The following is a 21,539-nucleotide window of genomic DNA, read 5'->3' as shown; positions in this document are numbered from 1 at the left end:
AAAATTAATAATATTTAATTAAAAAAATAAACTAGTCATTTATGGCGTATCTGTCTCAGCTGCTTCAACCATATTTTTACTATGTTACCCCTAATTAATTAATATAAGTAGTTTAACTATTAAAAAATAATAATATTTTAAGAAAATATAAAATAGACATAAGATATAAATTAACTTTTGATGTTTTAAATTAACTTGACGTCTTATATGATGTCAACTTAAATTTTTTCGTCAAGTATTGTCACTTGAATTGAAATAAAATAAAAAATATTATAAATCACAATAATTAAAAACTTAAATTATTTTTAAAATATAAATGACTATCCATGTTACAAAAGTTTCGAAAAGAAAAGAGTACTATAAATTACAATAGCTAACGGCTTAAATAAGTAAATTACAGTGCTAAAAAAGTATTATAAATTACAATAGATAATAACTTAAAATATCTAAAAACATATTAAAAATAATTAATTATTTAAATTTTATTTGTTTCCCATAAATTGAGATAAAAATACATAATAAATACTATAAATCATAATAATTAATAACATAAAAAAATCAAAAGATATAAAATATTTATCGAACTCTTGAAATTATATCAGTATCACTTAAATTGGAATAGAAGAAAAAGTATTATAAATCACAATAATTTAAAAACTAAATTATTTTTAAAATATAATTGACTATCAATACCACAAAAATTTGGATAAGGAGAGTAACATATATTAATTAAAAATTACATAAAAATTATTATAAATGATAATAGTTACACTTGAAATGTCTAAAAAAAATTAATTTGTTATATATTTTAAAAATAAATGTAAAAAAAATACTATAAATCACTTAAATTGGAATAGAAGAAAAAATATTATAAATCTCAATAATTAAAACTTAAATTATTTAAAAAATAATAATTGACTATTAATGCCATAAAAATTTGGAGAAGAAGATTAACATATATTATTTGAAAATTACATAAAAATTATAATAGTTAACAACTATAAATATATTAAAAATATAATTGATTATTTAAATTATATTTATACTATATAAATTAAAATAAAAAATAATTTATAGCTAGCACGGGCCTCGGTATGTAGTAGAAGTATAAGAGCCCGTGAAACAACTTAACCAGGCAGGAGGTGAACTGGCATAATTGAGGGTAATTTCGTCCTCTAAATTTAGTTAGATGTTTAGCATTCTTTCACGTATGCTTTCTTCATCATGCATCTCTACATGTCATTTTACTAATTATATATATGATAATAAGTGATGAACAACTGGTATTTGGGTTGGTAACAACAGCTGTCTCTTCATATTGTACGTGTAATTCGAGAAATTACTCTTACAACTACTGAGGCTTGATTTCTAGATTGATCAATTATTGTTTGCTTTTACTTTTGTTGTTTAAGGTAAATCCATCTGTTGCAGTGACTCTGTAATTTGTTAATTAAATCAGCGGAGAGGTACTAACTGTTGCTATCCTATTTACCTTTTATGTTAGATTGTTGGGTCAATCAGTTTTGTTTCTGCTTTTGGATCAATTTGTTGAAATATTGATTAATCTGTCTATTTTGGATGGACGACCAACTTATAACATGTAACCTTTCATTTCGCTTAACTACATAGTTCAAAAGGAAGTTGTTTGTATGGATGAACAAGCTTCGTTCGAAAGCTTTGAATTTTTGTTCCGCATATACTTTTCCTATTCAAACTAAAGTTATATGTACGAATATCTAAAGTAGTGAAGTTCTTTGTATAGATCGACTGGGTTGGTTCAAAAGCTTCGAATTTCTGTAGACTAGATTTTCCAACCAGCTGTAACATTTCCGGCTGCTGGCTTGCAACACCCACTATTCTTCCATCCTGTACCAGCTGCTTTTATCAGTTTTTTCCTCTCTTATTATGTATGTTGCTACCTAATTCACCTTCCATTTTGACAATGCAACAGCGGATGCCATATTGGATCAGAGACTTCTTATGGACTCCATCACAAAGGAAACTACAGACTAAACCTGCAAGGTTCAGGTAATTGACAAGTTTCGTCCTCGCAAGAGCAGAGACTCATCTGACCTTTTCCAAACAATACTCGTACAAGATGAAAGAGTAAGTTTCTCTCCATATCCACCCCATAAATACTCAAGCTGATATTGTAAACGTTAGCTACAATAACGCTTTAGAATCCGCAAAATATTTGTTATGAAAAAAGGAATTTGCACCTCAGGAAAAGACAGATTGAAAAGTCTACTAATTTCCTCTATAATTGCAACAGCATATTTGAAGTTGCTTCTCTTTCACTTAACTACAACAACGTTAGCTACAATAACGCTTTAGAATTTGAAATTGCTTCTCTTTCACTTAACTACAGGAACAATAAGTTTCCATAGTGCTATACGGCAATGATATTCCCAGATACGACAACTTGTTCCTCCTTTTCCACACACATCTTGTTTCTTCTGCGAAAGTTAGGGATCCCCGTAGTTACTCGATACGAGCTGTTACGTACGAATGGATAGCTGACAAATACACAATTGTTGAATCGATTACCGACAACGATGGATTGGAAGCACCACTGCCTGCTCCAGAAAAGTTAATCACACTTCCTTTCTTAGCGATTGAGCAACAACACCCAGGTGTTGAATTTGGTAAGCTCCCAATTTACATCTTTGCCATTTTACCCCATCAACTAAATAGCCCGTAGTAATCAATTTATTACTCAACATGTTGTTTTCCATTACACCAGATTTTCTGGCAGTAGTAGTAAACTGCAGCGCCCTGCAATACACAGCTGACCAAAGCTAACACTTTCGGGAAGCGATTTTGATGGATCAAAGTAATTTAGTCTTCCCCTTGCATGAAGTTCACCAAACCTTATGTTTGCTTGGTAAAATATGCTTTCACTATAACAATTTATGCGATTGGTATACCCACCAGCAAGAAACCTTTTCTATTTACTATATGGGATGACCTAGCTAACAATGAGGGAACAACCTTATTGGATCACCTACACGAGCATCCAGTCATTCTTGCCAAGCGTATAGGCGTCCCTGAATTTCGTGGTGGTATATTATTTACAATATTCTATGCACTCTTTCTTTTTAGTTCTTCTTTCTATGTGGTCAACTAAAAAAACTTTCCGCCTTTCACATACGCAGCTCTGACATTGGCAACAAGATATCAAACAACAATTTTACCAAATCCTCAATACGTGCAGGCAAATACCCTGATGAACTGATATACATTAACTTACTCCCCCTTAACAAAGATGTATGAAAATATTTGCCCTATTTAAATTCAACATTTTCCAGGGTCAAGCAGAACGAACAAATGTTGTCATCTTATACTTTAAGAAGCTCCTCCTCATCAACCCCCTCACTCAATCTTGCACCTGTTGAAGATCAAGTACAATCTGTATCCACCATTCCCCAATCGTTGTCTACGGTTAGTTTATTCCACAGTATGTATTTTATTCCACAGTATGTATATGTATGTACTAACTATTTCCGTATCCGAACTGAAATAACCAACCTTAGTTACACAGCAGAGACACAACCAAAAGTGTAACTCTATCATAATGTATGCGTTATTGCTCAACAATATAACGTAAGAAACTTGATTCAGATCCATTCCTACAATGAGAAATGAGAATGTGTATTTTCTGGCATGTACTAATTCTGCAATTTACATTAATTAACTTCATACAAAAAGGTTAATTTGTACTTTTTTAGGCCACCTTAAAAGATTGCATAGCTGAGCACATAAACACTTCAGAATTGTAATCCAGAGTTTTATCGCAGCTGCTTTCAATAAGTTTTTGATGTTCCCATACACCTATGTTGCAGGTACAGACTGTTCCTATGGAAGGCAGAATATCGCTTCCCGATCATTCTCAATCATTTTACTTGCTTGCTTGTTCACACTGCAATCAGTATGGTACGTCCTAAAACAAAAAAAATGGTCCACTGCTTCAACTGTAAACTACACCGGCCATTGGTCCCCAGGTAACTACTACAAACTTTACTGCAGCTCAGTTTCTTGAAATTGAGTCCATTCGCTGCTGAAGAATACATACATTTAGGGAATTGTTTGAAATGATATTACATTTGAAACTAAAAGTATTTGCAAATTTGATGAATGAGAGAGAGCAGTTCAAGTTGAAATGAGGTTTCACACTATATAACAGGTATATTAGAAAAACCTACATTTGAGAAACTGCATTTGGAATTTGATAGAAATTCATCCATGTTTTTCTGTTCTCGGTTGCTATATCTCATCATCTTACATTCTGTACTACTATGGACACTATCACCCAAAGCACTGTACCCTTTGTTTCGTAAAATTAACATAACCTCGACTGTTCTTAAAATCTCTGTTTTGTCTCCACCCAGGTCTGCCTATAGCAAAATTCTGTTTCAACCTAGCTATTGAGTCACAATGATTTAAGTTGCACGGAAACAGTCAATCGGGACCAGCTTATCCATGTGCGTCATGAAGATGTTTTTATGACAGACGGGGTGGAAATGTTTGTTTGGTCTGCATAGAACATGCTCTCATAAAGTATAAGCACATGCCTATATGTTCTGTAATTTACAGCTTCTGCCGAGTAAAACGCAAAAAATGGTGATTTCTGTCGGGTTCATATCACTAATGATACAACAAAACCTATTGGTAGGATATTGTACCGTTCTTTACACGTTCTCATACTATTACTCCACAATGAAATAGATTCATCCTGTACATTTGCCTCCACACCTGAAACTTTAATGTTGCAGCTTTGTCTCTTTCCTTACAGGCGCCACTTCAACATTGACATAACAGATTCCAGCAGGACAATTACAGCAACAGTGTGAGAAGCGTTAGCAAAAAGAATACTGTCCCTAACTGCCAACCAAATATATGACAAAGTTGTTTTCCAGGTATAAAAATACATACTATTATCTATGGCGAAACTCCTCTTACAATTTCATTCTACCACTAACTCCTATTTAATGTACTATCTTTTACCTTTTCCACCTAGAAACAATCACTATCTATTGCTGGTATAAATCACCAACTTGATCGTAAACTGTTTAAACTCCAATTACAAAAGTCAGCTTCCAGATTACCAGACCAAAAAGCAGATGCGCTAGGTGTTGTGTCATTCACTGAAATAGAACAAACAGGTAAGAGGCAGAAAATTGAACCATCTACACCCGCGAAAAAGGATTGAAGGTAACAACACTTTGATATTTCATCTGCATTCTCTATTCTCATTTTTCGATGGATCTTCACACTTCAATTATATTGGAAAAAACTGGATTTCTCTAATTTAGTTTCGAGCTTTTGGATGCGATTTTCCTTTTATGAGGATTAAAGAGAATTTTTTTTTTTTTTTTTACTGTGAAGTAAATAGTGTTGTATAGTTGGAATTGTATGTGCTAGCCCTAATTTTCTTGTGTGCTACAGTTACAATAGAGATACAGTGTGTATGGATCCTCTTACATATGCGTACCTGACTAGACACATTAAAAGGTATATGTATTACTTCTTCATCTGACTTTACATGATTATGTTCCTTCTCATCACCTCCACAAATACATAACATGTTCATCCCATTCACTTTTTTGGTGTCATATGCCTAAACGTATTAACGGATTAAATACCCTTTCTTCAGATCAGTATTTCACATGATTAATTGTCCTTTCATATTTAATTATTATATATATTAATAATATGTTATATGTCACTGTATGCATACTACTCATGTTACTGAAGCATCACTTATTTTTTCTTCTTCTGCAGCTGTAACTCCATAACCTTTCTTCACATTTTTCTTAGCACTATCCACTTCATCAGATGGTATAGCATGTACAGATGCACTTCGCTTGCCTATACCAGCATCAGCTAGCTGGCTGCCTGAACTAAGTTTTTGTCTTTTGATGTAAACAACAGTAGACATTTCAATGTACAGACACTGTTTACCTTGGCACAGCTGCATGTGTTTGTTTTTGCGCTTTGATATAACAATCACCGTTTAATGTACGAAACCATTATGTTAATAGTTTTAATATGCTACATCTCTCTTGCAATATCGTTGGGCCCGTGCTTGCATGGGCTTCCACATCTAGTCTCTAATATAAGAGGTAATTGTGATTATTGTTATTTTATTATATTATTATTGTTTGAAATAACGGGTTTTGATTCTTAATTTTTATTTCATGTTTATTTTTTGTTTGACCATAGATTGAATTTGAAACTTGAAATTTGAAAATGTATTTTTTTTTATCTTTTGTTTTTTAAAATTTGAAGTTGTGGTTGGATATATATTTTATTTGAATTTTTTTTTGATGTTTCATGAGTAAAGTCCTAACCCCCCAAAGTATCGGTCTGAGTTGTTTTTGACAACTCAAAAATATTTGAAGATCGAATTAACATATTTTTGGATAAATTTTCAAAATCTATGATAATGCATGTTTGGAAGGATATAAGAGAATTGAATTTGAGTGTAATCAAATGTAATTATAGAGTTACTTTCTAATTTCTTTGATTTTCTATTTTTTAATTTACCTTTATATTTTTTTATTTTTAAAATATATTTTTCGTTCTTTTTTAATATTATTTATCTTTCATTTTCAATCTTTATTTCTTTAATTATATATTTCTTAATGCTTTTTTTTAATTTAGCGTAATTGGGTTATTATTCTAGTTTTTGAAACTGAGGCTGCACCCCTCAATAACAAACAAAGATTCATTAACAAACTTATCATATAATGAGTAATTGTTGTCAAAATAATAACCCTAAATTGAATACAACGGAGTAAATTGAATACAACGGTTATAAATAATAATTATGCGTAAATTGAACACAACGATTATAAATGATAATTATGGTTGTGCAATAAATGATAATTATGTAAAATATAATTATGAAAGGTGAGTTTTTCAGTAAAATGTGGCTATTTTTGAAATAATTTATTAAAAAGAATATTTTTCTCCGGTCATTAAATTTCAAAGAATATTTCAGGAAGCTTGGTTCCTTAATATAGAACAGTCTAGAACTCCAAAATCGCAAAGGCCAAAAATCATAATTGGAAATAATTGAGAAAATTCTAGAGCATTCTCCAGTATTCCCAATCCAACTAGGATCAAGATTTCATCTGAACCGTCAAAAAAGTCTATATATACACGCCCCCTTTTGAATCTTGATAACAATCTTCTTGGAAAAATAATAGAATCTTGAAAAAAATTAGGAAGAAAAGATGTTTGGAAGAGGAGGTAAAAAGCAGAGTGATAATACAAGGTATTATGAAATATTGGGTGTTTCAAAGAATGCAAAAGAAGATGAAATCAAGAAAGCTTATAGAAAAGCTGCTATGAAAAATCACCCTGATAAGGGTGGTGATCCTGAAAAGGTAAGGTGGCACACCCCTTTTTGGTTTCTTCAAGAAAGTTCCAAGTTTTTGTTCCAATTTGGGAGGCTTTGTGTGTGTGTGTGTGTTGTTATGTTTATTTATATTGTAGAATTGCTGTGTTTAGGATGACTAAAGGTGAAATTTTGACATTTAGGAGGTTATAGTCTTTGTTCTCATTTGGGAGTGTTGGGAATACACGGGGTATGTTGATGTTGTTGTGGGTTGGAAATCGATACGGCGTTAGGAAGCTAGTAGTAGTTGCATATTATGTTGACAAAGAAAAATATACTAAAAACATATTAATAATAATGCTTGGTCAGACGAGCTACCTGCTGAAAATCAATATTGAAAAACGTAAATGGGAGAGAATTTACCCCAAACAAGACTTTTTAAATGACTACATTGTGGACGATACTACTTTGTATGGGTTGTTGGTGCTTTTCGTTGTTATTGTTATGGTGTTTGTGTCATCTAGTTTCCTATGGGATGTTTGTGTCCCAATTTGGAGAATTTTGTGCTACTGCAGCTGTTTCTTTTTTCTTTATATGGTGTTGGTGCTGTGTTTGTTGTTGTTGATATGCTTGTATGTTTGTCTTGACTAAGAATTAGGATGATTCTTTCTGGACCTTGAGAATTTGGAATGAAGATCTAGTCAATTAGACAGGCACACTCGTGATGGTGACTCTTTCTGGAACTGTTTGTATTCTTGATTGATAAGATAGTGGGAAGCTACACTTTCATGATTGGTTATTGTTGTTAGGCTATAAGTGGATTTGTGATTCTTGATCTTGATCATATTTTGGTAGTGTCAATGTGGTGATCTAACAATAGTTGTTCCCCTCTTGCAGTTTAAGGAGCTAGCTCAAGCTTATGAGGTTTTGAGTGACTCACAGAAGCGTGAAATTTACGATCAATATGGAGAAGATGCACTGAAAGAAGGAATGGGTGGTGGTGGTGGCATGCACGATCCATTCGATATCTTTGAATCCTTCTTTGGTGGAAATCCATTTGGAGGTTAGATTTCATGAAGAAGCTTTTATGATTCTTGTTGATATTCTATTAAGTGCGTAGTAATTGCTATTATTGCTGTTTGAAACTTGAATAACTCGATATGTTCTTGCTGAGCAGGTGGTGGTAGTGGTAGGGGGCGAAGACAGAGGAGAGGTGAAGATGTTGTGCATCCATTGAAGGTCTCTCTTGAGGACCTTTACAGTGGGATAACCAAGAAACTCTCCCTTTCACGCAATGTCATTTGCTCCAAGTGTAGCGGGTTAGTATCTCTCTCGCACCCATTACCCCTTGGTTTCGTAGCATTTGAATGATTTATAAGTACTAAATGGTTAAATGAAAAAAATGAGATCTCTTACATTGTATTGTTTGTTTCTATAACTGCAGCAAGGGGTCAAAGTCTGGCGCTTCAACTAAGTGTTCTGGTTGTAAAGGTACTGGTATGAAGGTTTCAATCAGGCAACTTGGTCCTGGAATGATTCAGCAAATGCAACATCCTTGTAATGAATGCAAGGGCACCGGAGAGACGATAGATGATAAGGACCGTTGCCCTCAATGCAAAGGTGAAAAGGTAGTCCCGGAAAAGAAAGTCCTTGAAGTTCATGTTGAAAAAGGAATGCAAAATGGACAGAAAATTACATTCCCCGGAGAGGCTGATGAAGCGGTAAGATCATCTGTCTTCTCCAACAGGTTAATACATTAACGTTAACAATTTAGCCTGTGGTGGTTTCTGACCTGGTTTTTAGTATCTTGCAGCCTGATACAGTTACTGGAGATATAGTTTTTGTGCTCCAGCAGAAAGAACATCCGAGGTTCAAGCGTAAGGGTGAAGATTTGTTTGTAGATCACACATTGAGCCTAACTGAAGCATTGTGTGGTTTCCACTTCATATTGACACACTTGGATGGCAGACAACTCCTCATAAAATCAAATCCTGGAGAAGTTGTTAAACCTGGTTAGTAACACCTTCATACTTACCGATATTACATTGAATATGTTTGTAATTCAGCGATTTTAGTTCTGAATCTTGATTTTGCCTGTTGTTCCAACTACTGCAGATCAATTCAAGGCGATTAACGATGAAGGAATGCCGGTGTACCAAAGACCATTCATGAAGGGTAAATTGTATATTCATTTCATCGTTGAATTCCCCGATTCATTGAGCCCGGAACAAGTGCAGGCTCTAGAGGCAATCTTACCAGCAAGACCTAAGTCACAGTACTCGGACATGGAGCTGGATGAATGTGAAGAAACTACATTACATGATGTGAATATGGAGGAGGAAATGAGAAGGAAACAAGCTGCACAACAGGAAGCATATGATGAGGATGAAGAGATGCCTGGTGGTGGAGCACAGAGAGTACAATGTGCACAACAGTAAACATCAAAGAGGTTTTGGTGCAGTAGCAGGATCAGATAATGGGGAGGGCAAGAAGTATCCATCTTGAATTTGCTTCTAGTTTGGTTTTTACTACTACCATTCTTGTTGTTTTGGTAATGCCATGTACTGGGAAGTCAAAACAGCTGCTTAATCTAGTGAAACAGTAATATAATTTTCTTTTCCCCATCAGATGCTTCTCAATTTGTTCAGTTTCATTTCAGTTTTACTACTAAAATTCTCCTCAGTTACACACTAGAGAGAAAATAATCAAATCTCAACAGGTGCTGAACGCTTCAACTTGTTCTCACCCTTAAAAAAGGCAATTTGGTGCACTAAAGCTCTTGCTATGTTTAAGGTATTCAGCTTCCGTTATGTGTAAATCATCAGTACTCCAAATCACCAATAGATGAGATTTTCACCAATGATGCCAGTAAATAAGGAAGGAAGATTTTTTCCATCTCATTATCAATGAATTTGATACAATACATGAAAGACAAGGGGAGATAACTCACACCTAATTTTGATCTGCCGAATGTTTTCTTATTACAAGATGACTAAAAAACTGGACTATATTCAGATGCAGTCTAATATGAGTCTTATTTTGGAGTGATCTAGTATGCACATCCTCAACAAGGATCTATGAGTCTTATTTTGGAGTGATCTAGTATGCACATCCTCAACAAGGATCTTGTTTCTATGAAGAGATCTAATCTCATAAATCAATGTTAAAAAGCAGACTAATGGACAACTTGATGTACTAAGCTCTCACTATGTTGACGGTTCCGGAAAGTGCTAGACCACAAGGGTATATTATACATGGCCTAACAATAAATTGGATTTCTGCAAGCGCTGTTTCCGAAGCTTGACCCCCACAACAACTTTGCCGCTTACGCCAGGGCTCTAAGTAGACTACTTGCAGAAAAAAAAAACTGTCTACTCACAGAAGCAATGATATCTGTATTTGTGAACACCTTGTAAACACATGACTCCAGTCATCAGTATACTACTACTCGAGTCCTGCCCAATTTCTTTTGGAGATACCACAGAATTTGAGGGGTCTTTACTTTAGGCTTATGAACAGATTGTACACACATTTTGGCAACTGCCAAAAGACCTTTAAGCTCTCTGAAATCATAGTTGTCTCCGAGATCTGGATCAATCATCTGGTGAATGGATCTTCTTCGGAGACGAGAATCTTGAACCCATTGAACTAAGTCAACGCCTCCATCTTCTGAGGATTGACCGGTGACTAACTCGAGGATCAGCAAACCAAGCTGGAAGATTGTATGTTTGCAGATTTCATCTCTACATTCTGCGAGATAAGCAATGCAACATCTGAACAAGGGCCACAACTTGTATGATTTGAGGTGATGATACTAAAGAAGCCTCGTACCTTTGGAGCATTTAGAAGTAGGAATTGGATTGTTGTTCTCGCCAGAACAAAGGAGGCTAACATCACAGAGCTGTATGACAGGGAACCCATAAATGGTCAGTGTTTTGGCATATGTGACTAATTTAATAAAAGATGATGCAGGTCTAAAAAATGTACACCAAATATAATGATGGAGCAATTTTATTATAGAGAGGTGCTAAAGATTGCGAGGCTCACTTTAGCTGTGAAGTTCTCGTCCAGCATGATGGTACTTGAACTGACTGAAACGTGGTACATCGGTGGATCACAAAAGAAGTGGAGATATTCCTACAATCAAGAAAGAAACAAGCATCAGTAATCCAAAACTTAGGCGATGATCAATTCTTAGAATAGAGGAACACAAATAAGTTTATATTGTCCATTTTACGGCATATACTATCCAGTATTCAATTTTGAGCTAAGCAAGGATCACAAATAGTGATACCACAGGTGCTTTAAAAATTCACACTAAATAAAAGGTCTCTGTAATTGGTGCAAATGCAATATATTCATTCATGTAATTTCAATTTGTAGTCAGAGATCTCCTATTTATCTCCTTCATATGGTCCACATAAATGTTAAAGGTGCTATTCGCATGCTCTCCCCCGCGCCGCTGTCAGAAGCTCCATTCTGAGCATATCCTTGACGGTCATAAAATCACCTCCAAAAACGTCCCTGTGGTGTAATGGTTGGTATCAGTCCCTTTTTTCGTTTACTCATTGCCCGATTGATACTCGCTCTGTGTAGGGCCATTAAAGGGGAAAGCCCCAGAGCTCAAACTAGAAAATCTTGTCCTTACTTCTCCTTCAAGCCTCTCCTTCATGTGCGTCACACAAAGTTTGCAGCTTAGGTGGGTAATGACTCGCAACTTGGGCTTCCTCTGCTTCGTGTTCAATCCTCACCAACCCGCGCAAGAGAAAAGCTTTCAACGGACAGAATCATTATAGTCGTAACAGAAGTGACAGACAATTGTCCACAACAAACAGTGGATGTATAGAGAACATGTAAAACATTCTGAAAAAGAAACATAACTACAACAAAATAAAATGATATTGAAAGTGCAAGAAAACAACAGACGTCAAAGGCCAAAATTCCCAGAGTTATACTATGACTACTAGTATGGACCATTAACTATATCTTCAATGTGGTAAATGAGAAACATAAAAAGCATAAAGTGAAATAATCAGCATATGAGTAAATGTAATATGAGCTTCAGGAACATACTAAAGCGGCAGCTATCCCAACTGCTATTTGCAGTCTTATCCTCCAGTTTAATGGTGTCATCAGAGGATCTGCGAGAACCACATTTAGTAAGAAGCACATCCATGAAATTCAACACAAAGTAGCGAATGAAAAAGTAGATAGAGAATAAAAAAGGATTTCCCCTTAAACTTACCAGAGAGGTGTTCCTTTAGACTTCCTTTTTCCATATTTTCAAAGACTAGAAACCTGAAAATCGGCAAGATCTGCTATCAGAAAATAGAGATAGAAGCCAAATGATAAAGCAAAAGAGGGAAAAGGCAACAAGACATAGGACTTTTTATACAAATCACAAACGTCATCAAGCCAAAGCTTAGGAAATTAACCTCTTAGGACCACTAGAGAACCCATTAAGTGCAGCAATATGTCGATGATGCAAGCGACCGAGTAACTGTACCTCCCTGTAGAAGGCAGCATCATCCTTATCTTCGAAAGCTCGGACTTCTTTCACAATTGCAGCATGGCCATTTTGAAACTTTGCTCTGTAAGCAACTCTTTTGGAAGAGTTGTAGATAGATCTCCTAAAACCATCAGTTGCTTTCTTTATATCTTTATAAGAATAGTGTTTCACCAACGATATTGGACCTGAAATTGATTTACATTCAAAACAAAAAATCCCATGATTTTTCAAGGCAAACTCTGTGTCTAGCAGTAGACACCAGCTTAAACTTTAAAATATTAGTTAAAATAAACGTGTCAGTCCAAGCAATCAAGTAAACTTCTAAATTAAGCCCATTTCTTAATTTTACAGTCATGTAATCTAGTATATACAGAATAAGATTCAAGAACCAGAAACTACAAGATAATAGACAAGTCCTTAGCCAATCATATTCTCGATGTCGCCTACTTCGTTTTTAATTCTTATTTTCCCTCCCTTTTTTTCCCTTAACCAATTGGCAATGTCAGTATTGCCAAAAAAAAACTACAACTAAAAACCACTAACAATGCTACTCACTCTTACTAAGCACAATAAGACAAAGTACAAAACTTTATAATTAACAAAAATAGTAGTACAGTTTTCTTCAATTCACATCAACATCAACTTCAATGCTATTATAAATTCTACTATTTCTTTCACCCATTCTAAAGGAATTAACCATCAGTACATAACACTAATCCAGAATAAAGTTAAAAGAAAGAAAAAACTAAGCTAGCGTTTGGTCATACATTTTGGGAGTAAGATTTTTTCAAAATATAATCAAGTTATGGGTTTTTGGGACGTCCACTCAGAAAACTTCAATTTTTTTTGTACTTCAACTTCCAAATTCACAAACTTCAAGAATCAAATATTCAAGTTTCAATTTCAAAATCAATCGCCAAACGGGAGCTAATACTGCTGCTGACACACATCTAGTCAGCATAAAACAACAAATCAAGATCACTATTAATTCACTAAAAATTACAACTTTACTACAACCCCATTCAAATACACCTCCCAATTTCCAAACAGACACACAACAACAACAACAACAAACCCAGTGTATTCCCACTTAGTGGGGTCTGGGGGTAAGATGTACGCAGTCCATACCTCTACCTCTGATGAAGTAGAAAGGCTGTTTCCAAACAGACACACACTTACCCAAAATCTTCCATTCAAGAAATACACACAACTCATTCAACTAAATCCCGCTAAAGTTAAAATTGAAAAAAAAAAAAATCAATTTCACACAACTTCAAAAACTCAATTTTTCAAGTTTCTAACTTCAAAATCTATGGCCAAATGGGAGCTAATACTGCTGCTGCACATCTAGTCAGCGTAAAACGACAAATCAAGATCACCATCAAATTCATTAATAATTACAACTTCACAGCAACCAAATTCATATTTTAACTAAAAACCCCACCCTACACACAATTACACAAACTCTTCCAATCGAGAACTACACACAACTCATTCAACTAAACCCCAATAAAGTTAAAATTGAAAAAAAAAATCACTAAAATTTACAACTTCACTGCAACCCCATTCAAATTCTCAAGTTCCAACTTCAAAATCTATGGCCAAACAGGAGCTTATCTATTGCTGACACACATCTAGCCAGCATAAAACAAGTCAAGATCACTATAAAGATTACAACCCAATTCAAATTTTAACTTCAGGGCAACTAATAGCCCCCCCCCCCCCCCCCCCCCCAACCCACCATTACACAAAATCTCATTCAAGAACTCCACACAACTCAACCCCACTAAAGTAAAAATTCAAGAAAATGCAAATTTACATAATTTAAGGCAAATGGGGTTTACCTGAATGAGATCTTAAATGTACCCAAGAAAGAATAATAAGCCTGATCTTGAAAATCAAAGCTTCCATTGACAGATTCTGCAGAAAAATGACAAGAAAAAGAAGCAACTTTTATTATTACTAACTAAAAAAGTGACATGTGGGTCGGCTAACTGATTATTATCATGACCCATTGTTGCTTCTGACTTTAATAATCGAATATATTCTAACTTTTTCCTTTGGTAAAATTGGAAAAAAAAAAATTAAATTCTGTGCTTTTTGTGTTTTCATTTTTGTAAAAAATTAGCGTTTTGGTGGAGGGTTGCAGAATAGTCTTGATTTTCTGTTAAAAGTTAACGGCAGTGATTTGGCGGTTGGGGTAGTGGACCCCACTTGATGAAGTGTAAAAAGTGGATTGAAAGTTGTGCATGATTCAATTTTGTTAGATCAAAACATTGTGACGCACAGTGGCGCAAGCAGTAATTTAACGAAGAGTGTGTAAATTTTTTCTCGGTTACTTTAAGGGTTTGCAAAAATAAACACATAATCATAGTAGTTAACATTTAGCCTATATATACAGTCTAATTTTTTGATAAAAAATGTGCAATTGATCATCTTTTGATACAAGTGGCTTCGCCTTTGGTGATGAAACTATCGAGAACATTCACGTTCAGAAGATGAAATGGATGAGTGAATATAGTGGGAAAGAAAGATTAGAAATGAAGTTATATGAGGTAACATGAGAGTGGTCATCGTGATAAAAAATGAGGAAAGTAAGATTAAGATGATTTAGACACTTATGATATAACTTTGACCTAAGATATGAGAACAATTTAAAAATTGAGAATTAAGATAGTAGGTAGTTAGTGTTGTCGCATTTTATGTGAGGAAGGTATGAGCTAGCTTTCTCCTCTCCTCTTCTCCTTATTCTATATCGAGTGTTACTATCTATTGTTTTATTTATTTTATATCTTGCTATTTTACTTTTATATTTTTCTTGCAATTTTAATTTGAAAACATCTTTTTCTTTTACAGCCTGTTTGGATGGTGGTTTCTCATAGTATGGTATGGTATGGTTACCATGAGAATCATGTTTGTTTTCATGATTTTCTAAAAATGGTGGTATGGTATGTTACTATTTCATGGTTTGATAATTATGGAATGAAGCAATTTATTGAACCATCAAATTGATGGTGTGGCATGGTTTTCATTTTTCTTTTCCAACTATACCCTTATATAATTTTCTTTAATCCTATTTTATCCTTATCAACAAAATACATGCTAAGACTACGCATTTGTTAACAAGATCGAAGATTGCAAGATTTCCTGTTAGCAATATAAAAATTCAAAGAGTGAGAAAAATGATCACAGTTATTTAGTAGTAGTGGTTTTATGCCAATAAAAACTCAATTCGATAAAAAAAAAATTGAAAATTGAAATGGAGGGAAACAGAGTGAATGCACAAAAAGCATATACATGGGAAGTGGTTTTTGAACTCTAAGATACATACATATATACCAATTGTTTTATTGACTGGGAAGTACTTCCCGATTGCATTAGTTTGCGTTCGTCAAACCTTTGTTTAGCAAATACACTTGTGAATTTGGCATCTTAAAAGGATCATCGGGTAGCTATGAGAAGCATCAAGAAAGAAAGAACAACTGGTTATGTTAGCACTGATATGGATAAAAGAGTTGATATCTCAAATGTATTACAATTAAGGGCATTTTAGTAAATTTACCTATTACCATACTGTACCATACCATCAAACCAAACAAAAAATCTATTATTAAACCGCAGTGAACGATACAATTCATCTAAATATGGTACTGTACCATACCATATTATACCATACCATACTACACCATACCATAAATTATGAAATCATGGCAAACCACCATCCAAATAGGCTTTTAGTCGAGGACCATAAAAATAATCTCACTACTCTACATAGTTAAGATATAAATAAAATATACATATATTTTTTTTTTATAGACCTTACTTAGGTTATAAAATTATGGTGAATATGTTATTGGTTGTTGTTGCACTCCTGTCTATGGGGTAATCATTATTTTCATACTTGTGTTCACCCAAGCCATAGTTGAAGCTTTCATTGTAATATTATGTTTTAAGAGTATCATAAGGTAGATTGATTAAATTAAAGGAGGAGATGTAGAAGTAACAGTAAAAAAAAAACAATTGTGCGATCTATATAGGTCATTAGCTTAGAATTGTGGAATTATTTTATTGATATTTGTGTTAAGATAGATTATTTTAATTAAAAAAATATCGATTCCTTCCTCGTTTACTTTATAGGTTACATGTTCAAATTGTCTGAGTTATATATCTCTGTATAAAATTGACAAAACATGCTTATTTTTGTGTAATTTTTTTCGAAATCTTATATTAATTCAAAATATATTATGTATCGAGCTGCCTTTTTTTAGACTGTTTAACAACACCCGCTTGCTATGTGTTATAGCAATTGTACAGAAATGTATTATGTGTTGATCCTCTGTTCTTCATTAATTTCAAGACGCATGTATTGTAATAGTGAAAACATAACTTTAAACAATTGTATAGAAATATAATGTGTTGTACAATAGAGTCTATGAAGGATCCTTTATTCTTCGTTAATTTCAAGACACATGTATTGTAATAGTGAAAACAGGTGTACTTCTGTATCTGTGAACCATTACCAATTAATCTACACCTCCTCCTCATCTTCTCTACTTCTCCGTGTTCTTAATAACATTACTATTAAGATTTCTTCGTACCATCTATGATAATTGAAAATTCGCAACTTCTTCTTTGAGGTTATGGAAAGGAATGAAAGACAAAAAGGTAATTTTTATTGATCAAGAATAACGAAATATCTATATACGGTAAAGTTCTAAGTTTTTTTGGAAAAATTGGTGGAACTATTTTACGTAAAATAGATTTAGAGTCCTAAAAGAAGAAAAAAATTCTTTCAAAAACTAAACTGGCGTGACTTTTTTCTAATTTAAAAAGGGTAATGAACTTTTTCAAGAAAAAAAAGTATTGTTTTATTTAGGTTAGGACTATTATTTTTTGTTCTAATATTTTGATATAGTAGTTCTTATATTTCTGTTTTTTTTTTTCAAATTTTAGAAGTGCCTTTTTAGGTTTGTAAGTATATTTTATTTGGGTGGTACAATTTTGTGATCATAGTTTTGTTATTGGGTAACTTTATGTTTTTTGATTTCAAATTTCTATTTATATTACGTTTTCATTTTTTTGATCATAAATAACAAATCATTCTTTTATATTTGTAGATAGTTTTGTTATTGGATCTCTAATATAACACCTTGGTTTGATTTTCAGGTTTTGAATTTTGTTTTCTATTACGTTGATTTTATTGATCAAGAATAACGAAACATCTTTTTTCATGTTTGTATATAGTAACTTTCATTATTGATTCTACAACGTGACTTTGTTGTTTCTAGGGTTTAAATTTTATTTTCTATTACATTGGGTTTATTGATTAGGAATAACAAGCTTTCGCTATTGAATAACTTTATGGTTTCTCCTCAAATAATAAGTTTATAATTTTTTTGTGTAGATGTTAGGTTTAATTGTATTGTTTTAATATCTTTATTATCATATTATTTTGTTTGTAGTTTACAAGTGGTAGATAAATGTCGGTCGGCTTTGAAATTTTTTTAGGTAAAGGTTATGTTTAATTGTATTGTTCTGATATCTCTACTTTGTGAATTTCTTTTTCGTGTAAAGGTTAGGTTTGATTGTATTGTTTTGATATCTCTATTATCATATTATGTTGTTGTAGTTGACAGGTAGTAGATGAATGTCGATCGACTTTGAGAAATTTTATTTCAAAGGTTAAGTTTAGTTGTATTGTTTTGATATCTCTATCATCGTATTGTTTTATTGTAGTTTACAGGTGGTAGATAGATTTCAATTCGCTTTGAGAATTTTTTCTTGTAAATGTTTGGTTTAAATTTTTCATCTTTACATGTTCAAAAGATGTTGAATTTAATTATTATATTCTTATTTATTATTTAAATAAATATCTTATTTAGTGTAATGCTTGAACTCATTAAAATGAGGTACACGCGCGAGGCGCGTATACCTAAACTAGCATATATATATACATATATATACTTATATATGCGTGAGTGTGTGTGTGTATATATATATATATATATACACACACTATATTCAATATTTTCAAAAAGAAAATAAAATCATAAAATTAACAATTAAAATATTAAGGCCTTAAAAGTTTAGGGTCCTAAAGCAAAGACTTAAATAGACTCACCCTTGAACCACCCATCGACATTCTGATTTGCAAATATTTAAGCCCATCTCTTCTGTAAAGTTTGAACAGAACTGACCTTTTCAAGCATAAAGTTAAACTAAATCAATGGAAAAAACTGCAAAGCCAAGTGTTTTTTTTTGTTCGTGATAATCGTGATGTCTGGTTCAGATTTCATGTATCTTGACTAATTTCATGGGATATCTGTGTTACTCAATTGCAGGAACCATAAGGATTCGAGGATTGGGTTGATTGCCCAGGAATTAACTCGAGGATACAATCTCAGAAGAAGAAGAAAGAGAGAGAGAGAGAGAGAGAGAGAATTGAGAGAGAGAAGGACTTAAGTTTATTTTATATCATGATTGTAACTGAATAATTACATTGTAACGCTCCGGGTCTGCACCCTAGACGTCGGACGATGCTTACGACCCTGAAGGACCACAAGCTAATCCATGACTTGTACCTGCCGTGATCACTGAATAGTAATACTAAAATAGCACGAAAGTTAGGTTGAAATTCCATAAGGTTTATAATCTGAATACTGATAAATATAGCAACTGATAATAACATCTGAAACTGAATACTGTCTTAACTAGTCTAGTCTGAAAAACCTCTACTGAATTGTCTGAATGTGGAGTTGATGGGACAAACCCTCAACTAACTCCAACTAATAAAATATTGGGTCTACTGTAATACTGAAATAGACATTATCCTCGATGGATGAGGACTTACTACTGAATCTGCTGCTGCTAACTGAAATTGGCTAAGCACGGTCAGAAGCCCGTACATCTGAACCTATGATATGAGACAATATAGCACAAAGAAAGAGTAGGTATTAGTACTTTGAATGTACTAGTATGCTAAGTGAGGTAGGCTGATATACATGGGTTCGTATGCATGAACAATAACTGACTGAATGATATGTATACAGCCGAATGAGAGTACATGAATAACTGAAACTGCTGTAAATACTGATTATGAAAGACTGTGCATATATATATATATATTGTTTGAGATCCTACTAGATCTAAATACTGAGTTCTGATAACTGAGAGACTGATATCTAAGTTTACTGATAACTGTATTACTGATAACTAGGTGAGCATTTCTGACAGTCCTGATTCTGTAGAACTAATCTGAGTTCTATATTGAGTCTGAAACTGAAACTATAACTGTGGAAGTATTCATCTAACCGACATACTCCAATTATAACTGAGTTGGGGTCCAACCCGTGACCCTAGTTGGAAGGGTGTTAGCATTGTGCCACGAGTACTAACAATGGATATGTGGATCCACTAAAGAATCACCCTCATCTGGAAGGTGAGATATGTGTTACCCTCAACCGGTAGGTGAACGCTTTATCAACCCTCAACTGGTAGGTTGATATATTTAACCTATGTTGGCTACGTAGTTCTGGAACTAAGGGATTACTACTAAAGGTCACACCTTCAACTGGAAGGTGAGTCCCCATCCCTAGGTTTGCTCGGTGCTGAACTGAAGAGATACTGAACTAATCACTACACTGTACTAGGCTTGACTGAACTGTTACTGATCGTGTTTACTGACTGAACTAGACTGAGTTCACTGAGTTCTGTAACTGACTGGGTACTACTGTTCGTGACGTTACTGAGACTGTACTGTAGCTACTGTAATTCTAGGTAAACAGCTAGATTTTTGGGGTATTGAATACCCCCAGGACTCGATAACATCAATATAAAGCATGGCATAATCTTGAAAGCATTACATTACTTACTTATTCACCATGCATTCATTTAGACATTTTGTCAAACACTTGAAAGGCATGAACTTGTACATGAATGGGACCACATGATAACATGTCATGAATTCAATTTACAATTTACATAGACATTTTATCAAACACTTGGGGAGCATAATTAGATCATATAGAAACCAACAAGATATAAACATCATGGCTATAATATTCAAATTGCAAATTCAAGGGTTTAACATGAGAATCAAATAATTCTACATACATGCTAATTAATTCACTTGAAAGTTGTAATGAATATTGATTTGAAAATCAAACATCACTACATACATGTACACAATCCAATTTAAACATGTAAGTCATGAAATCAATAATCTTGTAGTTTAAAAAGGGTTCTTGAACTCCAAGGCTGGAAGAAAACCCAAGGATGAACACCTAACATACCTTGGTAATTAAATTCATGAGAATCATTGATGTGTTCTTGAAGCTTGGACTTGAAATTGAATGACCCAGATTTTTGTTCTTGAGATAATTTGAGAGAAAGTGAGTGATTTTGCCCTTAGGATAGCTTAATTTTGGGTTTTAGGGCTGATTAAAAGTGAAAAAATTGACTTGATTACTCCTTTAGATGCAGACTTAATTACAGAAAAATGTGTCCAGCGATGCGCAAACCAACACACTGTATCAATGGTGTCGAAGCGATAGGCACCGCGCCGCGTCGAGTTCGCGTCGGTTCACTATTTTAGCGACGCGATCATCGATGCATCGTGTTGACCCACTATTTTAGTCATCCAAACATGCCTCAAATGACGTCCAAAAAATCCAAAACTCGTTTGAGAAC

At 33.7% G+C, this 21,539-nt stretch overlaps 2 protein-coding genes and 1 long non-coding RNA gene across 13 annotated transcripts; 2 read left to right on the top strand and 1 right to left on the bottom strand.

Moving 5' to 3' along the window:
• Positions 1-1,206: 1,206 nt before the first annotated feature.
• Positions 1,207-6,056, top strand: LOC107848298. 11 transcript variants are annotated; one of them, XR_007047499.1, is made up of 9 exons: positions 1,207-1,412; positions 1,952-2,106; positions 2,369-2,645; positions 2,744-3,441; positions 3,843-4,001; positions 4,389-4,668; positions 4,793-4,916; positions 5,018-5,511; positions 5,782-6,056. It is a non-coding gene; the product is annotated as an uncharacterized LOC107848298 (long non-coding RNA). The 11 variants fall into 11 exon arrangements; XR_007047502.1 differs by having other exon boundaries at positions 1,210-1,412; positions 2,744-2,833; positions 2,935-3,441; positions 4,793-6,056; XR_007047498.1 differs by having other exon boundaries at positions 1,210-1,412; positions 5,018-6,056.
• Positions 6,057-7,022: 966 nt separating this feature from the next.
• On the top strand, positions 7,023-9,969 carry LOC107847569 (dnaJ protein homolog). Its single transcript, XM_047399817.1, has 6 exons — positions 7,023-7,391; positions 8,240-8,405; positions 8,520-8,661; positions 8,787-9,063; positions 9,156-9,354; positions 9,458-9,969. Exons 1-6 carry the CDS (start codon positions 7,239-7,241, stop codon positions 9,778-9,780), a joined length of 1,260 nt encoding a protein of 419 aa, XP_047255773.1. The 5' UTR covers positions 7,023-7,238; the 3' UTR covers positions 9,781-9,969.
• A 236-nt stretch (positions 9,970-10,205) lies between these two features.
• Positions 10,206-14,983, bottom strand: LOC107847570 (probable receptor-like protein kinase At1g49730). Its single transcript, XM_016691907.2, has 7 exons — positions 14,696-14,983; positions 12,778-13,036; positions 12,588-12,640; positions 12,416-12,483; positions 11,390-11,479; positions 11,174-11,243; positions 10,206-11,092 (listed from the first exon to the last, which is right to left on the bottom strand). The coding sequence occupies exons 1-7, from the start codon at positions 14,760-14,762 to the stop codon at positions 10,776-10,778; spliced, it is 924 nt and encodes a 307-aa protein (XP_016547393.2). The 5' UTR covers positions 14,763-14,983; the 3' UTR covers positions 10,206-10,775.
• Between the last annotated feature and the right edge of the window lie 6,556 nt (positions 14,984-21,539).

Source organism: Capsicum annuum, chromosome 11 (assembly GCF_002878395.1).
Source record: "Capsicum annuum cultivar UCD-10X-F1 chromosome 11, UCD10Xv1.1, whole genome shotgun sequence".
NCBI lineage: Eukaryota > Viridiplantae > Streptophyta > Magnoliopsida > Solanales > Solanaceae > Capsicum > Capsicum annuum.
This window is presented reverse-complemented; position numbering and strand designations above follow the sequence as displayed.